Source organism: Dipodomys spectabilis, unplaced genomic scaffold (assembly GCF_019054845.1).
Source record: "Dipodomys spectabilis isolate Male_0828 unplaced genomic scaffold, ASM1905484v1 ptg000163l, whole genome shotgun sequence".
NCBI lineage: Eukaryota > Metazoa > Chordata > Mammalia > Rodentia > Heteromyidae > Dipodomys > Dipodomys spectabilis.
Window position 1 is genome coordinate 14,223,365 of NW_024870840.1, and position 23,061 is coordinate 14,246,425.

At 42.8% G+C, this 23,061-nt stretch overlaps 1 protein-coding gene and 1 pseudogene across 1 annotated transcript in view; one reads left to right on the plus strand and one right to left on the minus strand.

Annotated features, from left to right (window-relative positions):
• Positions 1-23,061, minus strand: part of LOC122119195 (putative tetratricopeptide repeat protein 41) — a 49,108-nt gene that overhangs the window by 15,687 nt on the left and 10,360 nt on the right. Inside the window, exons 5-9 of the mRNA XM_042693198.1 lie at positions 20,729-21,167; positions 17,610-17,849; positions 12,202-12,400; positions 10,727-10,905; positions 3,044-3,183 (exon numbers count right to left, since the gene is read on the minus strand). Coding sequence (XP_042549132.1) covers positions 3,044-3,183; positions 10,727-10,905; positions 12,202-12,400; positions 17,610-17,849; positions 20,729-21,167 — 1,197 coding nt within the window. The remainder of the gene's footprint in view (positions 1-3,043; positions 3,184-10,726; positions 10,906-12,201; positions 12,401-17,609; positions 17,850-20,728; positions 21,168-23,061) is intronic.
• Positions 9,169-9,930, plus strand: LOC122119194 (annotated as a pseudogene).

Below are 23,061 nucleotides of genomic sequence, written 5' to 3' on the forward strand. Positions count from 1 at the left end.
GTTGCACTGTGGCAGAGTACCAGTCTTGAGCAAAAAAAAAAAAAAAAGTTCAGAGCATATAGCCTTAAGTTCATGCCCCAGTATCAAAAAACAAACAAAAGATTCATTTGTCATAAAATTATACATATTACTTCGTCTTTCAGGTAATTAAAAATACATAGCAAATAAATGGCTGTGATGAGACCTTTATCAGGAGACACTGCAAACTAATAGTGTATCTTGGACGATGTCTCCATGGGTTGTTAGTCAAGGATAATACAAGCTTTGAAGACTAACCTGACAATGCCTTGTACCTGTGAAGCAGACCAGAGGAGGTAGCACTCAGAACACAAATGAATGGCTGGAAACTTCGTAAATTCAAATGTGGGGGCTGGGAAGGTGGCTTGCTCTGCATGCATGAGGCACTGGGTTCAATTCCTCAGCACCACAGGAAAAAAAAGCTGGAAGTGGTGCTGTGGCTCAAGTGGTAGAGCGCTAGCCTTGAGCTAAAGAGCTGAGGGACAGCGCCCAGTCCCAGAGTTCAAGCCCCATGACCACCCCCCCACCAAATTCAAATGTGGCCAGAGAGCTGCTAACTTTATATTTAACACATTTTTGCTTAGAGACTTGAACTTATATTCTTAATGTTCTAGCACATTTATTTCAGGATACTTAAACTTCACTAATTGAAATCACTTAAACTTCATTAATTGAAATCACTTCTCAACAAAACCTTAGCAATGCATAAAAACATACTGGATTGGTTAGTTTTTAAATGTACTACTGTTCAAGCAATTAGACTCAGTAATGAGTCATCTTACTGTTTTTTATTCTGTTTTATTCTAGTACAAGGACTTGACCTCAGCGTCTGAGAACTGTCTATTAGCTTTTTTGCTCAAGCCTGACACTCTATCACTTGATCCACAGCTTCACTTCAAGCTTTTTGGTGGCTAACTGGAGATAAGAGTCTTGCAGACCTTTTTGCCCACGTTGGCCTCAAACCACAATCCTCAAATCTCATCTACCTAAGTAGCTAGAACGCCTGGCTAGGTTTGCAATTTTGAGTCTATAAATCCCTTTAGAAATCTTTATAAAGATGTGTAAATGGGGTCAGGGACAAGGCCTTAGGAAAATTTGAACATCTTGGTTTTTAAATAAAAACAGCTTTCTTTGTCTGTGATTGTTTTAGACTTGTCCACAAACTCAACTAAAATCAGTAAAAATTTTATAGGCTTTTAAAAAAGGCAATAAAATATCACCCTAAACACAGGAATAGTTATATGTTATTGGAAAAGCTTTTATTGTATTCAATAAAGGCAAAAGTCAGTATTTCAGAAAAAGCAAATCAAAACTGGGTGCTGGTGGCTCATGCCTGTAATCTAGCTCTAATCTGAAGACTGAGATCTGAGGACTGTGGCTCAAAGCTAGCACAGGCAGAAAAGCCTGTGGGATTCTTTTTTTTTTTTTTTGTCCGTGTGGGGCTTGAACTCTGGGCCTGAGCACTGTCCCTGGGATCTTCAGCTCAAGGCCATCGCTCTACCACTTGAGCCACAGTGCCACTTCTGGTTTTCTGGTGGTTAATTGGAGATAAGAGTCTCATGGACTTTCCTGCCCAGTCTGGCTTTGAACAGTGATCCTCAGATCTCAGCCTCCTGAATAGCTAGGATTATAGGTGTGAGCCACCAGTGCCCAGCTCTGTGAGATTCTTAGCTCCAATAAACTACTCAAAAAAAGCCAGAAGTGGTGCTGTGGCTCAAGTGATAGAAAGCTAGTCTTGGGCAAAAGAGGCTCAGGGACAGTGCCCAGACCCAGAGTTCAAGCCCCAAGGACCAGAAAAAAAAATCACAGCTTCCAGGGCTCAGCCTAATAGTATGCATCTGGTATCTCAGCTAATCAAGAGCTGGAGATGGAAGGATCATAGTTCAAGGCCAGCCTGGGTAAAAGTTCATGAGTTTATCTGCAAATCAATCAAACAAACAGAAAAATAGGACTTATACCTGTTATTCCAGCTAGCCTAGAGGCTCTGATTAGAAAGATCCTGGTTCCAGGACAGCCCCGGCAAAAAATTTGAGAAACTTCATCTCAATGAAAAGAATTGGGCATGATGCAGCACAATTGTCATCCTTGATTCAGCAGAGCATAAATAGGATGATTGAAATCCAGGACTGTATATTTAGGGAGGAAATAAAACCTATCAAAAATAATCAAGAGCAGCTGGGTGCCAGTCGCTCACTCCTGTTATCCTAGCTATTCAGGAGGCTGAGATATGAGGATCACAGTTCAAAGCCAGGCCGGGCAGTAAAGTCTGTGACTCTAATCTCCAGATCTCCGGGTAATCACGGAAAAAGCTGGAAGTGGCAGTGTGGCTCAAATGATAGAGTGCTAGCCTCAAGCACAAAAGCTCATGGACCATATCCACACCCTGAGTTCATGCCCCATGACCGACAAAATAAATAAATAAAAATAAGTAACCAGAGCTGGTGGCTCATGCCTATAACCCTAACTACTCAGGGGGTTAAGATCTGAAGATCATGGTTCAAAGCAAGCCGAGGCAGGAAAGTCTGAGAGACTCATCTCCAATTAACTACCAGAAACCAAGAATGTAGCTGTGGCTCAAAGTGATAGAGCACTAGCCTTGAGCATAAAAGCTCCGAGACAGCACCCATGCCCTGAGTTCAAGCCCTATGACCAACAATAAATAAATAAACAAATAAAATAATAGAACAAAAAAGGGCACCGTTAAGTACCTGCCAAGCAAGTACAGGCCGTGAGTTCAAATTCTAGAATTACCAAAAGCAAAAATAAAAAAAGGACTTGGGTCATGGTTCAAGCCCCAAATTCAACCTAACACACACACACACACACACACACACACACACACACACACACACACACACACTCTCTCTCTCTCTCTCTCTCTCTCTGCATACAAAATCAAAGCCTCCTCACTGATGAACAAATCAAACAGAGGACTATCTGTAGACTAAGTCATAAAGAAACAAAGATAAAAGACGTTTGAGAATATCCAGAATAAAGCTTGAGGATGGGCAGTGTTTTGCTTTACCTGCATGAGCATGTCCTCAGCACTCAGGAACAGCTCTTCCGCTTCGTTGGTCTTGCCCACATGCTTCAAGAAACTCCCAATAAACAGCATCAGTCGGCATTTGTCAGTGTCACTAATCTGTAAAAGTCTGCATTCCAGCACTAGAATGAAAAGAAAATGGAATGATCCTAAAACCTCCAGGAAAGGAGCACAGTGCTCAGCCTTAATCCTCATGCAAAATTCAATCCATGATCCCAAATTCCTATTCAAAGGATCAGCACTTAGCTTACATTAAGGTCTACATGTATTACCAACTGTTTTCATCTATGACATAAAAAATAACCATACCATTATTGAATACCTTGGTGTGCAAATTTTGAAAGCAATTGTCAAGAAAAAGTATTTAGATACCTCAATCTACATATTGCCATAATTTGCATTTCAGGTAAATTTCAGGCCAAAAGAGAAATAATGATATCTCTTACACAATTCTGCCCTCTGTTGCAGCTATCTTGAATTGCTGGCTTTGTTTTTATTTTCCTCATTTGTGGGCTGAACATATTCCCATATCAGATTTAAAATGTACTACAAGCCAGGCACTGGTAGCTTATACCTATAATCCTAACTATTCAGGAGGCTGAGATCTGAGAATTATGGTTTTGGAGTCCAATCCTGCATAGGAAAGTTTGTGAGACTTTTTATTAATTACCAAAAAATAAAATCTGGAGGTGGAACTGTGACTCAAGTGATAGAATACTGGTGAGCAAAAAAAAAAAGAATCTTGGGGACAGCACTCAAGCCCTGAGTTTAAGCCCTGGTGTGCGCACATGCACGCGTACACACGCACATGCGCGCACACACACACACGTACTGCAGCAGAACTTTATTAAAATTTAACTACAAACTCCAGAACACCTGTTATGAATCCTATACATCATATATACGCAGTATAGATTTGCATCTTGGTACTGCAGATGGAGTCTGGTCCCTTACATGCACCAGGCATTCTTGGAACTAGATCTTGGAATTGCTGGCTTTAGCAGAAAGAAAACATCAAAACAAAACAAGGAGTACATAGGAAAGAGAGAGAGAGTGTGTGTGTTTATACCTTTCACATAATGAAAATAAATAACAAAAATACATAATAAAACTTTTGAACCACCTAAACGGTGGTCCAAAGTGGTTACTTGTAGAATTTCTCCTTTTATATGCTCTAGTACAGAAACTTCATTTGCTCCCGAGTTACATCTGAAACTGTGTGCTTGTCACGCACATACTCCTCATTCCTCAACTGTCCCTTTGCTCATGTTGGAGGCCTGTGCGCCCTCCCTTCTTCCTCTGTCTGCTTTCCCATGGGTCACTGCCATGCGTGAAGTAAATACATCTGAAGCACCTTCTGTGTGCTAGACAGCACCATAGATTCTGAACAAGCAGACCCGGCTACAGTTTTCAGCACTGAAGTCAGCTAGAAGCTAGTGTGCTTCAAGTCAAAGGGAAAGAATGAAAACAGAGCCAAGGGAAATAGATTATCTCAGCACTACGTCATGACATTGGTCCAAAGTGGCCATCCAAGCAAAGGGGCCTGAGGCGGGAATGAGAACCAAGAGGAAGAACTGGACACAGAGAAGCATCAGACCCTCCAGCAGCCACTAGAGCAGGCAAACAAGGGTAGCCTGGGAGAACAGAGAGGACTCAGGGCATCTGCACATTCCCTGAGGGGTTCTTGGGTTCAGATTCCTGTCGAGGGCTCATGTTGGAATAGATGATGGCCATTACTGCTTTGAATCCTCCATTTAGCCAGCCCCTGTATTACCACATGCCTATAACATGCCTATAATCCCAGCTCCTTAGGAAGTGTAAGCAAGATGATTTTAAGTTCAAGGCCAGTCTAGGCCTACCACCACTACATCTCAAAAACAAAAGGGATGAGCACACGAGTGCAAGACCCTGGACTCAATGCTAACTTCCACAAGCAGGGGAGGGGTTGGCTTGGCTTGTTCAAGAGCCTGGCCTCCACCGGCCACACCCTCACGTTCACTCAGCACCAACATAGACAATGAAGTTGTTCCTATTCTAAAACTAATATGCATGCAAAAACAGAGAAAATTGAAAACAGAAAAATACACCAAAATGTAAAGACTGCTCTAACTGCATCAAAGATCACCTGTTTACACACTTCTGCATGTGCTTCTAATCTTTTGTGCATTGGTATTTCTAAGTATTAATCCTTTGCCTTCTCTGTATGGTATGCATATTCATCACAGCTGCTCAATTGCCCTCTAATTGCTTCTGGTTTTCTCAGGGTCAGTTGGTTGGCGCTGTTTTGTTTTGTTTTACAAAGAGAAACTTTATGTATCTATTTAGACAGATTTATCAATTAGGTTGTCCATGATTTACCTTGTTGCTTTCTTGCTTAGACTTAACTATACTTCCTTACAGAAAATATAATTTCATTTCTTTCTAATCCTTCTGGAAGTTATTTTGGTATAGTTTTAACTAACCTCCTTACCAAATAATAAACCACTATTAAAAACAGTGGCTTATTTTTGTAGGTCATGGGGCTTGAACTCAAGAATCAGAGTAAAAAAACCCTAAGCTGGTTTTTGCTCAGGACTAGTGCTCTAGTGGAGCCACAGATCCACTTCTGGTTTTTTGTTTTTGTTTTGTTTTGTTTTGGTGATTAATTAGTTAAGAGTTTCACAGACTTTCCTTCCTGCTAGGCTAGCTTTGAACTACAACATGATCCTCAGATCTCAGCCTCCTGAATAGCTAGGATTACAAGCATGAGCCACCAGCACCCAACATAATCTGTCTTTAACAAACTGAAATTCAAATACCCAAAGATGATGTCTAGAACCATATATAGACAGCTGAGTTGCCATTTTGTTCCAGTGAGCAGTCTATTTTTGTTTCCAGGAGTATTTTGTAAATTATCATTGGTTTGTAATGTGTTTAAATAACTTGGTATTCAAATTGCTTTCATTATTTTTAAACTCTAATGTAATCTATTGTTCCTCCAATAATTTCAGAATCCTTTTTTTTTTTTGCCAATCTTGGAGCTTGAACTCTGGGCCTGGGCACTGTCCCTAAGCTTCTTTTGTTGTTGTTGTTGTTGTTTTTTGTCAGTTGTGGGGCTTGAACTCTGGGTTTGGGCGCTGTCCTTGCACTCTTCAGCTCAAAGTGAATGCTCTACCGCTTGAGCTACAGCACCACTTCTGTTTTGTTGTTGTTAATTTTTTTTTTGGGTCCCTAAGCTTCTTTTGCTCAAGGCTAGCACTCTACCACTTGAGCCACAGTGCCACTTCCAGCTTTTTCTGTGTATGTGGTAGTGAGGAATCAAACCTAGGGCTTCATGCATGCAAGGCAAGCAGTCTACCACTGAGCCACATTCCCAGCCTCAGAATCATTTTGAAAACTTTATATTTTTTAATCTTTAAGTAGTTGTACAAAAGAGATACCATTCAATAAAATTTTGAAAATTTTGAAATGTGTTAATCCATTGATATTTTCATGAAAGTTTTTTTTATCAATAACTCAGTTGGGGAAGAATGATGATTTACAACATTGAGTTGCTCTGGCCAAGAATATGTTTCGGTCTCCCTGTATACTGAAATTGTAGTTTCTGCAAAAAGAAATAAAATGAAACAAGTGCTGGTGGCTCACAACCATAATCCAAGCTACTCAGGAGGCTAAGAATTGAGGATCAAAGTTCAAACCCAGTCCAAGCAAGAAAGTCCACAAGACTCTTATCTCCAATTAATTACCAAAGAGTCAGAAATAGAGCTGTGACTCTATGTGATAGAGCATTAGCCTTGAGCACAAAAGCTCAGGCTCAGCATCCAGGCATTGAGTTCAACCCCCAGGACTGATACAATGAAACAAAATAGAGATTATGTATATTTCTTGTTGAATTTGGTCTTAGTTCACATTTTCTGTGATCATTGCAAATTGGGTCTTCTGTGCCTTTTATTTATCTCTAGAGTTACTTTTAAAATTTAATCAATTTCTTTTCAATCTATCCAAGATGTTTAGAGGTTTCTAAAGGCTCCCAGGTAGTCACAACAACCTGGTATTTTTTATTTACTTCAACTTTCTGTTAAGACCCTGTAGTGTCACATGTTTATCTTTTTCCCTCATTGGACAGCTCTCTGCTTAGTATGATGATTTCTGCCTAACCTACCTCAAAAGCCACCTGGAGAACAGCCAGCCATCTGCCAAGATGGACCCATTCCCAGAACCCAGCATTCTGCCCACATCGAGCGTCCTGCCTCCAAGACCTACCATGACCTTCTCACACATGCTCCCTGCTCCAGTATTTCTTCTCCAGTCTTTGTCCAAAAGTGCAACTGCAGCCAGAAATGGATTTTCCTCACTTTGATATGACCCAGAGTTCCAGCCCCAAGCAAGAGACAACCCATAAAAAATACCCCTCAAAGTCCTCCCTCCTAATCATCTATTAGATTATTAATAATCTATTATTAGATTCCATTCAGAATGTGGTGCTTGGGGGGTGGGGAGGGGGGAAGGAAGGGGAACCAGGAGAGTTAAGTCCAGGAGTCCAAACTGTGTATTATTTCCAATTTAAGAGCTAATGTGATATTCCCCTCCAGCCACCAGGGGGCAACAAAGGACACAGTCAGAAAGAACTAATCCTCTGGATGTAAGCACTACATTCAAACCAACTGCAAGAAGCCCACAGATACTTCCTGACTCCTTGCCTACTAATGGTACCTTTCAAAAACTGATGTCTTAAAGGAGCTTTCTTGGAATTACCAGCGGTCAAAAGTATGAATACCCTATTAATCTCTCAGAACAGAAGGGAAAAATAAAGACTGAGGCCCCCAAAGGATAATGATGATTCACCGCTTCCTGAACAGGGAGAGGTCGGGATGGTAGCTCAGGAGATGATCCTATACCCCGTGAACCAGACCTCTCCTACCTAGCAGATCTACTCCCCTCACCAGAAGCCCCTTCCTCCCACTGGTGCTTTGGGGAAAATTAATTTTCAAGGCTTTGGGTCGTGAACTCCTGATCCCTCTTGGAAGCAAATCCCAGATGGCCTTGTGCTTTAAAGAGAGACAGAATGTCCACCACCTCTACTAAAAAAGAAGGGCAGGAGCTGGTGCCCCTGGCTCACGCCTGTAATCCTAGCTACTCAGGAGGCTGAGATCTGAGGATCGCGGTTCAAAGCCAGCCCCGGCAGGAAAATCCGTGAAACTCTTATCTCCAATAAACCACCAGAAAACTGGAAGTGGTGCTGTAGCTCATGTGGTAGAGTGCTAGCCTTGAGCTGAAGAGCTGAGGGACAGCGCTTAGGCCCAGAGTTCAAGCCCCAGGACTGACAAAAAAGAAAAGAAAAAAGAAAGAAAGAAAAGGAGGGCAGGGAAGAACTGACAGATAATTTTCCAGATTTCAAGCTAGAAAACGGGGTTTCTCTAGGAATTTTTTGTTTGTTTTTGTTTTTGTCAGTTGTGGGGCTTGAACTCTGGGCCTGGGCACTGTCCCTCAGCTCTTCAGCTCAAGGCCAGCGCTCTACCACTTGAGCCACAGCACCACTTCCCGTTTTCTGGTGGTTTATTGGAGATAAGGGTCTCTCAGCCTTTCCTGCCCGGGCTGGCTTTGAACCGCCATCCTCAGATCTCAGCCTCCTGAGTAGCTAGGATGACAGGCGTGAGCCACTGGTGCCTGGCTCTCTAGAATCCTTTGAAAGGATCGTCCAGGTAAATATCTTGCCTTACTATCCCTCGAGGACATACTAGCTCAGGGTAATGTGTGGGTAACATAATTGTTGTTAAAAAGGGTGGGGAGAGCCAACCGTCAAGAGAGCTACTGTAACATATAACATATGGCTATTCCATGGGATTCCTGGTTCTTGTGACTCTAATACATGTGTCTATTGACTCAATGACAAGAAGGGAGAAAGGTGGGCATACATATGGTCCTGAAAGGATGGATCTTATTGGCCAGGGTGAGGGGCAAGGCAGGAATGCGACCCGCCATGCTGTACTGGGTAGTCATAGTCCTGCTTTATGAAGGTAGAGAGGAGAAATGAGGGCCCACAAGAGACAAGAGAATGAAGATAAAAGATTTCATGGGGTCTACGGCAGCCGGTTGCACCTGATGCTATAACTAACCAAGAAAGCATCATGACAGGTAGTGATATCAAGAAGCTATCTTATATGCATCTTTTGTGCATATTTTCCATTATCCTAAGCACCTTCATTCTATCACTCTTCTTGGAGAACTTTTCAGTATTAGAAACTCACTTGCTGTGGTTGTACATATGCTCTGTTTCTGTAACTGCTGTCAATCTCCTATTATACTTCGTAGTGAAACCAAATGTATCCTCTAAAAGAAGTTCACTGTGTATAAGGTAGCCAAATTTTTTTAATGCTGTATTGACTTTTTAATATCTTGTCTTCCTTCATGTGATTTTTGTTCTCTGTGGAGTGCCATTAGAGCTGGTGTTGGAAACATTTTCACTTGCAGTTATTTTGTCTACTTTTACTGTTGTACCTTATTTTTGTTTACTAGGATCAAACCTCAAAGCATAGCTAAGAGTTTTCAGTAAAAATGGAGTTAATTCCATTTAGGAGAAGAGTCTCAAGATCACTACTATTTCTAGTTTTGTAGGTGCATGGCTTGGAGCATTTCCTATTCCACTGGATTGGGAAAGACAATGGCAGGTATAACCCATCTCCTGTACACTTGGAGCAACCTTTGGCTACGTGGCTGGCTTTATCATTTCACCACTCTGGATATACTGGAATAGAAAGCAACTGACATATAAGAACAATTAAGAGGAGCAAAGGGAGAAGATAATTCTTTGTGCAGATTCTGCAAGAGATGTGCCGAAATGTAGATGGTCAAAGCCAAGCAGTTCCATTTACAGCACTGATTTTTATGTAGTTTCAGTGATGTGATTGTAGCTTATTAAACTATGAAACCCCTGTGAGATTGTACCTTCTAGTGGAAATAAAGTAGTTATAATAATAAAAAAAAGTATTTCATGGATGTAAATCTGAAAAATGTGGCCATGACTTAAACACATAGGAAAGGAAAGGATACCGTAAAGCACAGGATTGCCTGCTAAGAGAAAGGTTTTTTAAGGGTCTAAAATAAACAATATTTGTATGCTGGGCATGATGGGTCACACCTGTAATCCTAGCTACTCAGGGGGTTGAGATATGAGGATCATGGTTCAAAGTCAGCTGAGGCAGGAAAGTCTGTGAGACTCTTTATCTCCAATTAACCACTGAAAAAAAAGCTGGAAGTAGAATTGTGGCGCCAGTGCAAAACACTAGTCTTGAGCAAAAAATAAAGTTCAAAGACAATACTTGGGCCCTGAGTTCAAGCTCCAGGACTGGCACACGCATGCAGAAAAAAAATGTATTTATACAGATGGCTTCATACTCGTATTAAAGTACCCCCCAAAGCCTTGTGGACATCTCCACTCACTTCAACAGAAAGATTCTGAATGGGGCTCGTTTATGCTAGAAAATTCTCACACATTACACTATTCCATGACTTCCTTCCAGTGCAAATCTCCAGCCTACACCCTCCATCACCTGGTAAACAGCGCAGCAAGAGAAAAGAGAGACGCTATGGCGACATTAACCCTTGTTTCCAGAAGCCATTGGCTTTAATTTGGGAAGGAATGATTGGGTTGGTGAGAATTATGGGAGGTAGTGTTGCTCACGGTACCTGACAGCGTACATCTCTTCTTCATCTTGTGGCACTCATCGGCTTTAATCTTGTCCACTGAGAGCATATAAGCCGCCGAAGCATCATAGCCAGCTTCCAACAATATATTCCAGTAGTGGATGAAGTGTAGCCTTGTCCACAAGCTGGGGCTTTGGATCTTTGAGATAAAGTCTGTGATACTTGTGACACAACATATGAATAGAAATATATTTAGTACTTTTTGCCTTGAAGGAAGGTGTTCTCATAACTACATTTCATTAGCTTCTTTACAAACTTCTTAACTAATAATACGTTGGTTGGACATCCAATAAATACCAGCCTTTTACTCTTCAGCAATTGGAATCAGTGTTCCTCGTGTGCCCAAGATGACTGTCCCTTCCTCCTGGATTGATCTATACCAGTCAAAGGGGTCTTTGTGTATTGTTTTTCAAAGGCATATTACTGTCAGTTACTACCCAGTAATTGTCTAGCTCACACAAGATGGAAAGGGGCTTGAGGGCTGTATCTTATGTACCTTCTACGCCTACCTTCTACCACAATGTAGAAGGTAGGATGGGGCACCAATGGGTGTATGATGAATCGGTGGCTAAGTAGTAAAGAAGGAAGAAGCAGGGAAAGGGAGGGAGGTGGGGGAAGGCGGGGGGGGGGGGGGAGAGAAGGATGCATTAGGAAAAGACAAGATGAACACCGGGGGTCCCAGCAGGCCACATGGGCCACCCTTTCCTGACTCTTGCTCTTGTCCTCTGCTCTCCAAATGTCAGTTTCCTTTGAAAGGAAGAATGCATGTGGAGGGAAAAGAGAAAGAGAACTCTGAAGAACCAGATAGATGAAATGGCGTAAGCCAGGTGCCGGTGGCTCACGTCTGTAATCCTAGCTACTCAGGAGGCTGAGATCTGAGGATCTCGGTTCAAAGCCAGCCCGGGCAGGAAAGTCCGTGGGATTCTTATCTCCAATAAACCACTCAGAAAACCTGAAGTGGCGCTGTGGCTCAAGTGACAGAGCACTAGCCTTGAGCTGAATTGCTGAGGGACAGCATTCAGGCCCAGAGTTCAAGCCCCAAGACCAATCAAAAAAAAAAAAAAAGGCATGACTCAGAGGATCCATCAATCAGCAGCAGAAGTGGGGGCCAGGTGATGATCTCATCTGAAGGAGACTAAGGATTTACAGAAATATGAATGTACGTGGGTTGGGAAGGTGGCTCAGTGGTAGAGCGCTTGCCTTGCATGCATGAGGCCCTGGGTTCAATTCCTCAGCACCACATAAGCAAAAAGAAAAAACCCGGAAGTGGCGCTGTGGCTCAAGTGGTAGAGTGCTAGCCTTGAGCTGAAGAGCTGATGGACAGTGCCCAGGCCCAGAGTTCAGGCCCCAGGACCGGACCCAAAAAAAGAAATATGAATATACCTTGCTCAAGGGAACCACCAGTGACTGATAAAGGAGAAAGATACACTGGCCTCCTCACAAAGGGAGAGACATACCTGGGGCTGGTGAGAAAGCTGCCCAGCCCAGCCCAGCACCCGCTCATCTTCAGATGCCATGGCAACTCTTGATAAACTCTCCAAAAACCGGTTTGCCGCTGGAAGAATCTCGTCAAGATTTGGTGAAAACGTATTTTTTTCTGATTTGCTGGGTTCAGAAATGTATACGGACAGCTTTCTCTCACAGGAGTGATTACGCCTATTTAAATATGAATTGCAGTTTAACACCTCTAACTCCTTAGTATATAAAAATAGTATAGCAGAAACCTGACACTTCTGTAAATATAACTAGAGAAAGGAAAGACAAGTTAGCTTAAATAGGAAAGTGAATTCTTTTTTTGTTTTGTTTTGTTTTTGTTTGTTTGTTTTGGCCAGTCATGGGGCCTGAACTCTGGGCCTGGGCGCTGTCCCTCACCTTTTCAGCTCAAGGCTACTGCTCTACCACTTGAGCCATAGAGCCACTTCTGGCTTTTTTGTGCTTATGAGGTGCTGAGGAATCAAACCCAGGGCCTCATGCATGCAAGGCAAGCATTCTACCACTGAGCCACTGCCCAACCTGGAAAGTGAATTCTTATCTATCAGTCTGAGTTTCCCCCACCCTCCATAAGAATTAATTCTACCTAGGATCACTGGTGAGCATGTTGGATTTTTTTTTTGGGGGGGGGGTCCAGTCGTGGGGCCTGAACTCTAGGCCTGGGCGCTGTCCCTCAGCTCTTCAGCTCAAGGCTAGCGCTCTACCACTTGAGCCACAGCACCACTTCTGGCTTTATTCTTATGTGGTGCTGAGGAATTGAACCCAGGGCCTTGAGCATGCAAGGCAAGTGCTCTACCACTGAGCCACCTTCCCAGCCCCAGCATGTTGGATTTTTAAGTTGTCTTCCCTTCCCCCAAGAAAATACCAGTGACCTCTTTTTCTATTTTAAATGTAAAACTCAGTTATTCCTAATCATTTTCAAGCATAAGAGGGTGTGCATGACACATGAATCCATTGCTGGCCGGTGGATATTAGCTGAGGGGGAAATGAGCAAAGAGATGGCAAAGTTGACATTAGAGCCAGGATAGCTCTACTTAAGAATAATGGATAATTCCCAGAAGAAATGGACCTGATACAGCAGGCTACCCAGGCACAGGCTTCTTAAGAAGTAACAGAAGGGTTTTGTTTCATTAAATTCTGGTGAGCTTTATCCTTAAAAACTAAAATAGACATATTTGGGGGGGGTTGTTTTATTTGTTTTTTGTTTGTCAGTCATGGGGCTTGAACTCTTGGCCTGGGTGCTGTCCCTTAGCTCTTCAGCTCAAGTCTAGTGCTGCTCTCTACCACAGTGCCACTTAGAAATATTTTTAAATTTTCCACTTGACACTTTTAACTATTAACCAAAAGGGAGCCATTACTTAAATAACTATTCTGCATTTCCACTAATTGACTTCCAGCTCACCCACACACTTGGAGTGACTGTGGTTGAATATGTTGGTGTACCAATCAACCTAGATGTCAATTAAGCACATACAGTGCTTAAGAGACTACTGAAGGAAAAGAAAACTCTTTTTCACTAGATATGGCAAGGGCATTTTGTGAGTAATAAGTTGGAGAGTAGGAAAGGGAATGTGAGAGAGAGAGACACACACACAGAGACAGAGACAGAAACAGAGAGAAAATGGGTCCAAAATTACCCTGAGACCAAAATTTGGAGTGTTAAATATAACAATTAAAATGTACAGAACAGGGCTGAGAAGGTAGCTCAGTGGTAGAGTGCTTGCCTTACATGCATGAGGCCCTGGGTTCGATTCCTCAGCACCACATAAGCAGAAAAAAAAAGCTGGAAGTGGCGCTGTAGCTCAACTGGTAGAGCGCTAGCCTTGAGCTGAAATGCTGAGGGACAGCGCCCAGGCCCAGAGTTCAGCCCCACGACCAGACCAAAAAAAAAAAATGTACAGAACATACTGGGCTCACTGGTAGAGCATATACTCTGCTGTGTGAAGATCCTGGATTCAATCCCAGCACCGAGGAAAAACAAGGTGCCAAATACTTTCATGAGCAATGATCTCAGCAGGAGGACATAAATACGAGGCCCCTAATGACAAAAGAAGCTAATTAAAATCGGGAGACCAGATAACTTGTCGAGTCAGCACAGGGCTGGTAACTGAAGCAGCATGGTTAATTCACATGTTCTGATTGAATCCCATGCTCTTCCAGCTACCTATGGGATACAAGGAATGGTTTGACCTCAGCATCGTCTTCGTGTGCAACGTGCAGTCCTGTTCTCATGGACAGATTTAATGGCTGACATTTATCACGTGCTGCTGTTACTCACAGGGGGACAGAATAAGCTGGACTGACAAGCCTGAATATCAGAAGTGTAAAAGAACAAAGGTTTATTATCGAGGACCTAGAATTCGAATCCAGGTCTCCTCACTCTGGGACTGGTAAGTGCAGCTATCTTGAATGTGACCAGTGGCCGTCTGGTCACATGGTCCTACCCGACAAGTGGCCAAGAACTGTTCCCCATGGTGGGAGTACTGGCAATTGGCTCAAATGGCCACTTCAAGTGCTCATCAGTATACCAGATGCTGTATTAGGCATGAATTTGCATGTGCGATACTTTCAAGGTAAGTCCTATTATTATTCTTATTTTGCAGGTAAGAGATGGGAATGCTAAGAGGGTTAAACACCTTGTACCAGGTGATATCTATTCTATAAGAGTCTAAAGCTATTGCTCTTAACAACAAAAAAAGTCATTTTTAGTGGCAGCCAGGAAGATTTTTTTCTTTTGAGGATCAAATGGCATGCAGGGTGGGAATAAGCTGAAGACAGGGTGAAATGAGGCCACTCGGTCCCCTGATCGCAGTGTCATGTACAGATGGCTCACTCTCCTCTCTTGGGCTCAGGCTGCCAGCTCCTAATTCCAATGCAGGCAGACACCAGAGGCTGAGATCCCCTACTGGCTCTCAACACAGCAGAAATGGAAGCATCAGAAACTGCAAGCCCTCCCCTAAACAAGCAGCCAGAAATAACTGTGCATTCAGTCAGCAAACCCCTACTGAGTATAATTAGAATAAGTCTCAGGAAATTCAGACCTGATTGAGTGATCAAAGACTCTCTCTTAATCGAGAGAGAATCAACTTTTGGTTGGTAGTAATTTAGGTTAACAAATGGGATATAATACTAGACAGAGGATTAATTTTAAAAACAAGGAGCATGAAGACGCATGTGAGTTAAGAAAGACCAACTTGCCTCAAAAGGATTGCTATGACATTTGAACAAGAGTCAAAAGGGTAGCCCTTTATAAACACTATCATGATAGATTCAAATCCTAGAGCCCTGGCTTCGGGGTCATTTCCGTGCATGTGGGATGGGCTTGTTCCTCGTGCCCAGGCCACACAGACGGAAATTATTGACATTACAATTCTTCATGCCTCTAGCAAAGACTGGTATTCACAGCCTCATTCTGCAGCACAAGAACTTATATTTCTGACAACATTGAATATTGCTGCAGTGCTTTTGTTTGAGGGCTCATAGTACAGAAAAGGGGTTCAATGGGTACCCAGAATTTTAGCATCCATGTCATAACTCCAGTACCCAAGAGTGTTATCATTCAAGAAAAAGTGACTGAGATAAATTTTTTAAAAAGTAAAAAGAATATAGTAAAAGAAAATGAAGGTGAGCGCCAGTGGCTTATGCCTGTAGTCCTAGCTACTTAGGAGACTGAGATCTGAAGATTGCAGTTCAAAGCCAGACCAGGCAGAGAAGGCCCCACAAGACACTTATCTCCAATTAACTACTCAAAAACTGGAAGTGGTGCTATGGCTCCAAGTGGTAGAATGTCAGCCTTGAGCAAAAGAGTTTAGGGACAGCACCCAGGTCCTGAGTTCAAGCCCCACAACTGACAAAGGAAAAAGAAAATGGGCTGAGTTTTGAATCTTCCCAGAAGCTGTGGTTTAAGGATTTTTGAAGGACTCTGTGTGATTAATTGCTAGAGTGCTCAGATTCTTGATTAAGTGTATCTGTGGTGGCTGTAGTTTCTTGTGAGGAAGACCTACAGTGCTTTTCAGAAGGGATCAAGAATTTGGTTTCAGTGTTGAACAGAGATTACTCATTTCTATCCAGTAACCATTTCCCTCTTCTTCTTTAGTGACAGAACCCAACCTTGGCTTAAGGCATGGTGCACTAGGTTGAAATGTTCACCCCCAAATCTCCTTGTGTCGAGCTATGGGCCAAGTAATGTAATTTCGGGTCAAAGAAACATGAATAGAAATGCTGACAAGAAAGTTGTGAGAAAGCTGCTCTAAGGAAGTGGAAAGCCCTTCTTCCTTCCTGTTGCCTAAAATGTGAGGGGCTGGAGCTCCAGCAACCATGAGCACGATACATTAGCCTTGAGAACATGAGCCAGTGAAGTGTGTCAGCAGGGACACAGAAGGGGTTAGCTGAGACCAAAAGAGGAGCCCAGAGCTGCCTATGTACAGCAGTGAACTACGTGAGAGGGTAAACCACGGGGTTCAGCCAGACCTAACTGATGCACAGCAGTGAACTACGTGAGAGAATGAACCACGGGGTTCAGCCAGACCTAACTGATGCACAGCAGTGAACTACGTGAGAGAGTGAACCACGGGGTTCAGCCAGACCTAACTGATACACAGCAGTGAACTACGTGAGAGAGTGAACCATGGGGTTCAGCCAGACCTAACTGATGCACAGCAGTGAACTACGTGAGAGAGTGAACCATGGGGTTCAGCCAGACCTAACTGATGCACAGCAGTGAACTACGGGAGAGAATAAACCACAGGGTTCAGCCAGACCTAACTGATGCACAGCAGTGAACTACGTGAGAGAGTGAACCATGGGGTTCAGCCAGACCTAACTGATGCACAGCAGTGAACTACGTGAGAGAGTGAACCATGGGGTTCAGTCAGACCTAACTGATGCACAGCAGTTAACTACGTGAGAGAGTGAACCACGGGGTTCAGCCAGACCTAACTGATGCACAGCAGTGAACTACGTGAGAGAGTGAACCACGGGGTTCAGCCAGACCTAACTGATGCACAGCAGTGAACTACGTGAGAGAGTAAACCACGGGGTTCAGCCAGACCTAACTGATGCACAGCAGTGAACTACGTGAGAGAGTGAACCATGGGGTTCAGCCAGACCTAACTGATGCACAGCAGTGAACTACGTGAGAGAGTGAACCATGGGGTTCAGCCAGACCTAACTGATGCACAGCAGTGAACTACGTGAGAGAGTGAACCATGGGCTTCAGCCAGACCTAACTGATGTCAGTAAACCTCCTAAACATTGTTTTTCTAATGCATGTCTGTTGGTTGACTCTTCCTCGAGCAGTCTTGCCATGAGCTTTTCCTTCTAGGTGACCCAACTTCCCCGTAGCCAGCTGCACCTGCACAGGCCTGGGCCTTACCAAGTAGCTTGTATTCCACAGCATTTCGCAGGGACTTGTGCCGGAGACAGAGGAGGCCATTGGGCTTCTCTTGGATCCAATGTTTGGTGGCATTGCGGAAGGCGGCCCAGTGTACTGCGGTCACTCTGTAATGATTCCTATAACCCAGCAACTCCAAAACATGGAGGAGCTCATCCTCAGCCAGCCCACAGTGCGCAATGCACAGTAAACACAGTGCATCCGACAACCAGCCATCCAGCCCTAGCAGACATGAGGGGAAAAGGGGACAGAAAAAGAGCAAGCATGAGCCAGGGAGCATCTTAGATGTTTTTACATGACTGACTAACCAACCGCCTTCTTGGCAATCATCCCGTAGTAACAATGGCCCCTGCCTTTCTCTTCAACAAAGAAAATGAGGCCAGACCAGTTAAAGAATTGACTCAAAGACACAGAGAAGTTAAGTGCTAAACAGGGATTTGAACTCAGTTTGGTTACTCATTAAGTTATGGTCTCTATTCTCACAAATAATCCTCTGGTAATAAACTGGCAGGCTTATGGTTGTTCTGTTTAAAGTCAACTTATACTTAGGGATGTGATGTGATGTTATTTTCCTGCTACGTTTTCTCAGACATCACTTGAGAGGCAGCTTTTTATTACTTACCTGTCCCTTAGGTTTGGTCCTATAGTTAAGCTCTATGACAAACAACTGTAAAGAGATCCTTCAGACCACTGAGAAACATGGCAACACGATCTACCATCTTAAATATATTCCCTATGCCATGATTGGGGGATGAACCCAAGTTACCTGCAATCTTGAAATCTTTAGCCATAGCTGTAGAATATTCTCCCCCCCCAAGGCTTATCTGTGGCCAAGCTCCCAGGGCTTGGGTGGGAGTTTCTAGACAGGGGTTGTGGTGGAGCTGTCCCTGTGGGGGGAAGGAGAAAGGGGAGGATCCCTGGGCTCCTGTAGAGCTGAGTGTCAGGGCAATGGGCCACCCAGTCTGTATGACTCTTCAAGATCACAAAACTAGTTTCTACCTCTTTGGCATGAGGAAAGGTAAGATAATTGTGAAGTCAATTGATTTACAGAAAGGAAAACTCTAGAGCAAAGAAGGAGGCAGAAGATAAATTGGAATCAATGTGTCTTTCATTCAAAATATTTTCTGGTTTTCTTACTTCCCCACCACCTCCCCAATCCTGCTCCATTCCAAGTTTACTGTCCTGAAGAAAAGACTGGTATACCAGAACCAAAAGAGGAAAACTCAAGTGTCTGAACAGACTTTTGAGGCTCATAGCTGGAACAGTGGCTTGAGAGAATAAATTCTAAATTCTCTCAAAAGCAAATTGTGGAAAATGTTGATTGTGGAAATACTATTAAATTCCTGGCTACAGGGTAGAATATTGTTGGCAATAAACAATACACTCAATTATAGGAGGATCTGATGAGAATGACTTCTATCAGCAAGAAAAGAGCTATTTCAAAACTGAGGCACAGGAGAGAATCAGATACAAAACCAAGGCTCAAGAAGCCAGCACAGGAGAGGAACCTCCTTAATTAGGATGAGGGGCTATGTCAGCAGGGGCAGCAAAAACAGAACCATCTGAGGATAGACAAGAACACAGATGTCCTGGAGAAAACCAGAAATGGAAGGACCTCTGTGTCAGTGGTTGGTCAAGGACTTCAGCAGCCTTGGCGAAATGACAATCAAGCACTCCCAGTACCAAGGTCTTGAGGTCTAGCTTCAACCAATAGAGACACAGGAAATAGTCAAACTCTCCTTTGACTAAAAAAGTCCTGAATTGACTGAAAACAAATAGGACTGATGTTTTAACCTGAATTGTGCTATGAGTGGGACTATGTGATCAAAAGGAAGATTTAAACTGAGTTAGAGAAATAATAATGAGGCATATGTGGCAAATGCTTCTCATCCTAGCTACTTGGGAGATAGATATCAGGAGGCTCAAAGTTCTAAACCAGCCTAGGCAAAAAGCTTGTGAGATTCCTATCTCAACAGAAAAATCCAAAACCCAGGACTAGTGCCCATGCCTGTAGTTCTAGCTACTCAGGAGACTGAGATCTGCAGATCTGTGGCTCAAAGCCAGACTGGGCAGGAAAGGCCATGAGAGTCTTATATACAATTAACTACCAGAAAAACGTAAATGGCACTGTGGCTCAAAAATGGTAGAGTGCTAGAGTGTTAGCTCAGAGCCAGCATGACACTGAGGTCAAGCTCCATAACCAGCAACAACAAACATCTAAACAAGGCTATTAGTCATGCCAGCGACAGTGAGAAGTAAATAGGAGGATTGTGGACCAAGCTATCCCATGCAAAAAGCAAGATCCCATCTCAAAAATAAAGGGAGTGGAAGGGGAAAAGAGGCTAAAGGCATAACTCAAGTAGTAGAGCACCTACCTAGAGTATAAACCCTAGTACTGAAAAAAAAAGAGAAAAAAGAAGTAACAGAGGTGCATTTCTTAGACTGAAAAAGGTCACTGAAATTTGTTTGTAATATAATTCTCCTTACAATCAACACACAGCTTTCTAGACAATTCTCTAATTTAGTAGTATAAATACTAGCTATGCATACTTTCTTTGGCCAATCCTGGGGCTTGAACTCAGGGCCTACACACTATCCCTGAGCTGCTTTTGCTCAAGGCTAGCACTCTACCACTTGAGCCATAGTGCTCCTTCTGGCTTTTCTGTTTTTGTGGTACTGAGGAATTGAGCCCTAGGTTTCACGCATGCTAGGCAAGCAGTCTACCACTAAGCCGCATTCCCAGTCCCCATAGTTAAATTTGAATTTGAACAACAAATTTCCCTATAAGTCCCCTAAAATATTTGGGATATACTTATACCAAATCCAAATAATTTGGGATAGTAATAAAATAATCCATATTTTATTTGGAATCCAAATATTATTTAGTATAAATATGTCCTGTTTGATACATGAGACAAACCTGCTAAAAGACGTTTTCTTGCTAACCGGAATGAAATTTAGATTTATCTAGAAATCCTCTATTTTCTATTTTGTTTTCTAATCCTCTATTATTCCTGGACCCTGCCCCTACTCCGTAGAATCTTCTACATGGCTTTCTCCTGTAGATTTCCACCAAGCTGTAAACACTGCCTAAGACCTACCTTCTGTAGCTACAGTGCTTGAATTTGTCTTTTTTTGGCTCAAAGTCCAACTATAGTCTTCAGTCCAGCGTTTTAGAATCAACTCCCAGAGCTCCTGAATGGAGGTTACCTCCAAATACTCCCTCATACACTGGATCTCATTTCGATAGATTCTGCATTCGTTTAGCTCATTGGCTAGGATTGTGAGTTTTAAAGGGCTCAGGTTTGTTTTTTTCCTCCAGATTTGTTTGTTCTTCCAAAAGAAATCCTGGTTGGGCACGGAGAGATACTGTTTGAAGATGCTGAGCTTTGTGTCTTCATCTCCCACGCTAGAGAGTTCTATTGTCTTCACATCTGAACGGGCACAGAGCGACTTGAAGGACAAGCTGGAGGAAACGGTGCTTAGGATAAACTTGCAATGAAGAGGGAGCACATTAGGCAGCCAGGAGAAGTCTTTCGCCTGAGGGAGTGATATAATAAAGACATTTATAACATGAAAGACTTTAAAATCACTTTGATAATGGTTCTCAAATTGAGCCAATGGGATATAGGGTTATAATCATAGGGTGAAGTTGGAATTACAAATACTAAGAGTAATGGATATCACTAGGTGCTGGTGACTCATGCCTGCAATCCTAGATACCTTAAGAGGCTGAGATCTGAAGATCTCCTGCCAGCCCAGGCAGGGTCCATAAGACCATTATCTCCAATTAACTACCAAACAGCCAGAAATAGAGTCATATGGCTAAAGTGATATAACACTAGCCTTGAACAAAAAAGCTCAAAGACAGCACCCAGGCCCTGAGTTTAAGCCCCAGGACCAGAAGAAAGAAAATGTTCTTGTTAAATTACTATGGTTGTCATGTTTTAAACAATAGATTATAAAACAGCATGATGTGAGGCTTACTTTGCATAAATAAGTACAGTCATGTGGTTCATAATTACATCTTGGTTAATGATGAACATCATATACTACCATGGTCCCATAAGACTAGATCACCTAATGGCACTTTAGCCATCTAGGTTTATGTAAGAACACTGTGATGTTTGCACAATGATGAAATCACCTGAGGATGCACTGTGCAGATGATACATGTCCCATCATTAAGACATACAATGGAAGATGGGCACTGGTGATTCACACCTATAATTCTAACCACTCTGGAGAATGGGATCTGAGGATGGAAGTGTGAAGCCAGTCCAGGCAGAAAAGTCCATAAAACTGTTATCTCCAATCAACCACCAAAACAACTGGAAGTAGAACTCAAAAGAGAGAGTGCTAGCCTTGAGCACAAAAGCTAAGGGACAGTGTCCAGGCCCTGAGTTCAAGCACCACAACCAACAAAAAACATTTTTTTGGGGGGGGTCCAGTCGTGGGGCCTGAACTCTGGGCCTGGGCACTGTCCCTCAGCTCTTCAGCTCACAGCGCCACTTCTGGCTTTTTTCTTTTTTGCTTATGTGGTGCTGAGGAATCGAACCCAGGGCCTCAGGCATGCAAGGCAAGCGCTCTACCACTGAGCCACCTTCCCAGCCCCCAACAAAAAACATTAAAAAAAGAAATGTAATGTAAAACATATGTGTATTCATAAAAAAGGTTACTTGCCAACAAAATGGGTTGAACTGTGAATGTCTAATTGTCCATTTTCTTCTTTTCTATCTTAATTTCTGGAAGATACACCTTACATCATTTGTCAATTATGTTTTTAATTTTTGAACTGCTTCCCAAAGAAAGGTAGGGAACTTAGAAATGGGGGAGGGGGTTCCATCACTCCAATATTACTTCAAGCAGGAGAAAAACTAAAGAGGGAAACTGGTGCATAGCATTTAGATGTGCAAAATCAGTGTAGATGAGGTGGACCACACTGTGGGCCCAATAACTGATGGGTTAAAGTATAAAGCAGCGGCAGACCCAGGCAGGAGGGAGATTGTAGTTTCTGGATCCAGAATGCCTACAACTTATCTTTGGCCCTCCAACAAGCCACCTGACACCTCTATGTTCAGTCCCATCTATAATGGGAAGGTGATCAGAGTTTCTTCCTCACAGGCTTGAGTGCATTGAATGTGTTAATATTTTTAATTTCTAAAATGGTACCCAGCCTGTTGTAAATGCCATATATGTATTTGTTCAGTAGAAAATAAAACAGTAACAAAAGTACTAGTTGGGTATACTCAAAGATATGCAATGCAATGGGAAAGTATTACATATACTCCAAATAGGGGATCTTCTTTTTCCCCCATGATTAAAAAAATGTTATAGAGGATGTACAGAGGAATTACAGTTACATAAGTCAGGTAATGTGTAAATGAGTACATTTCTTTTGGGACAATATCCCCCCCCCCTCCTTCCCTTGGGA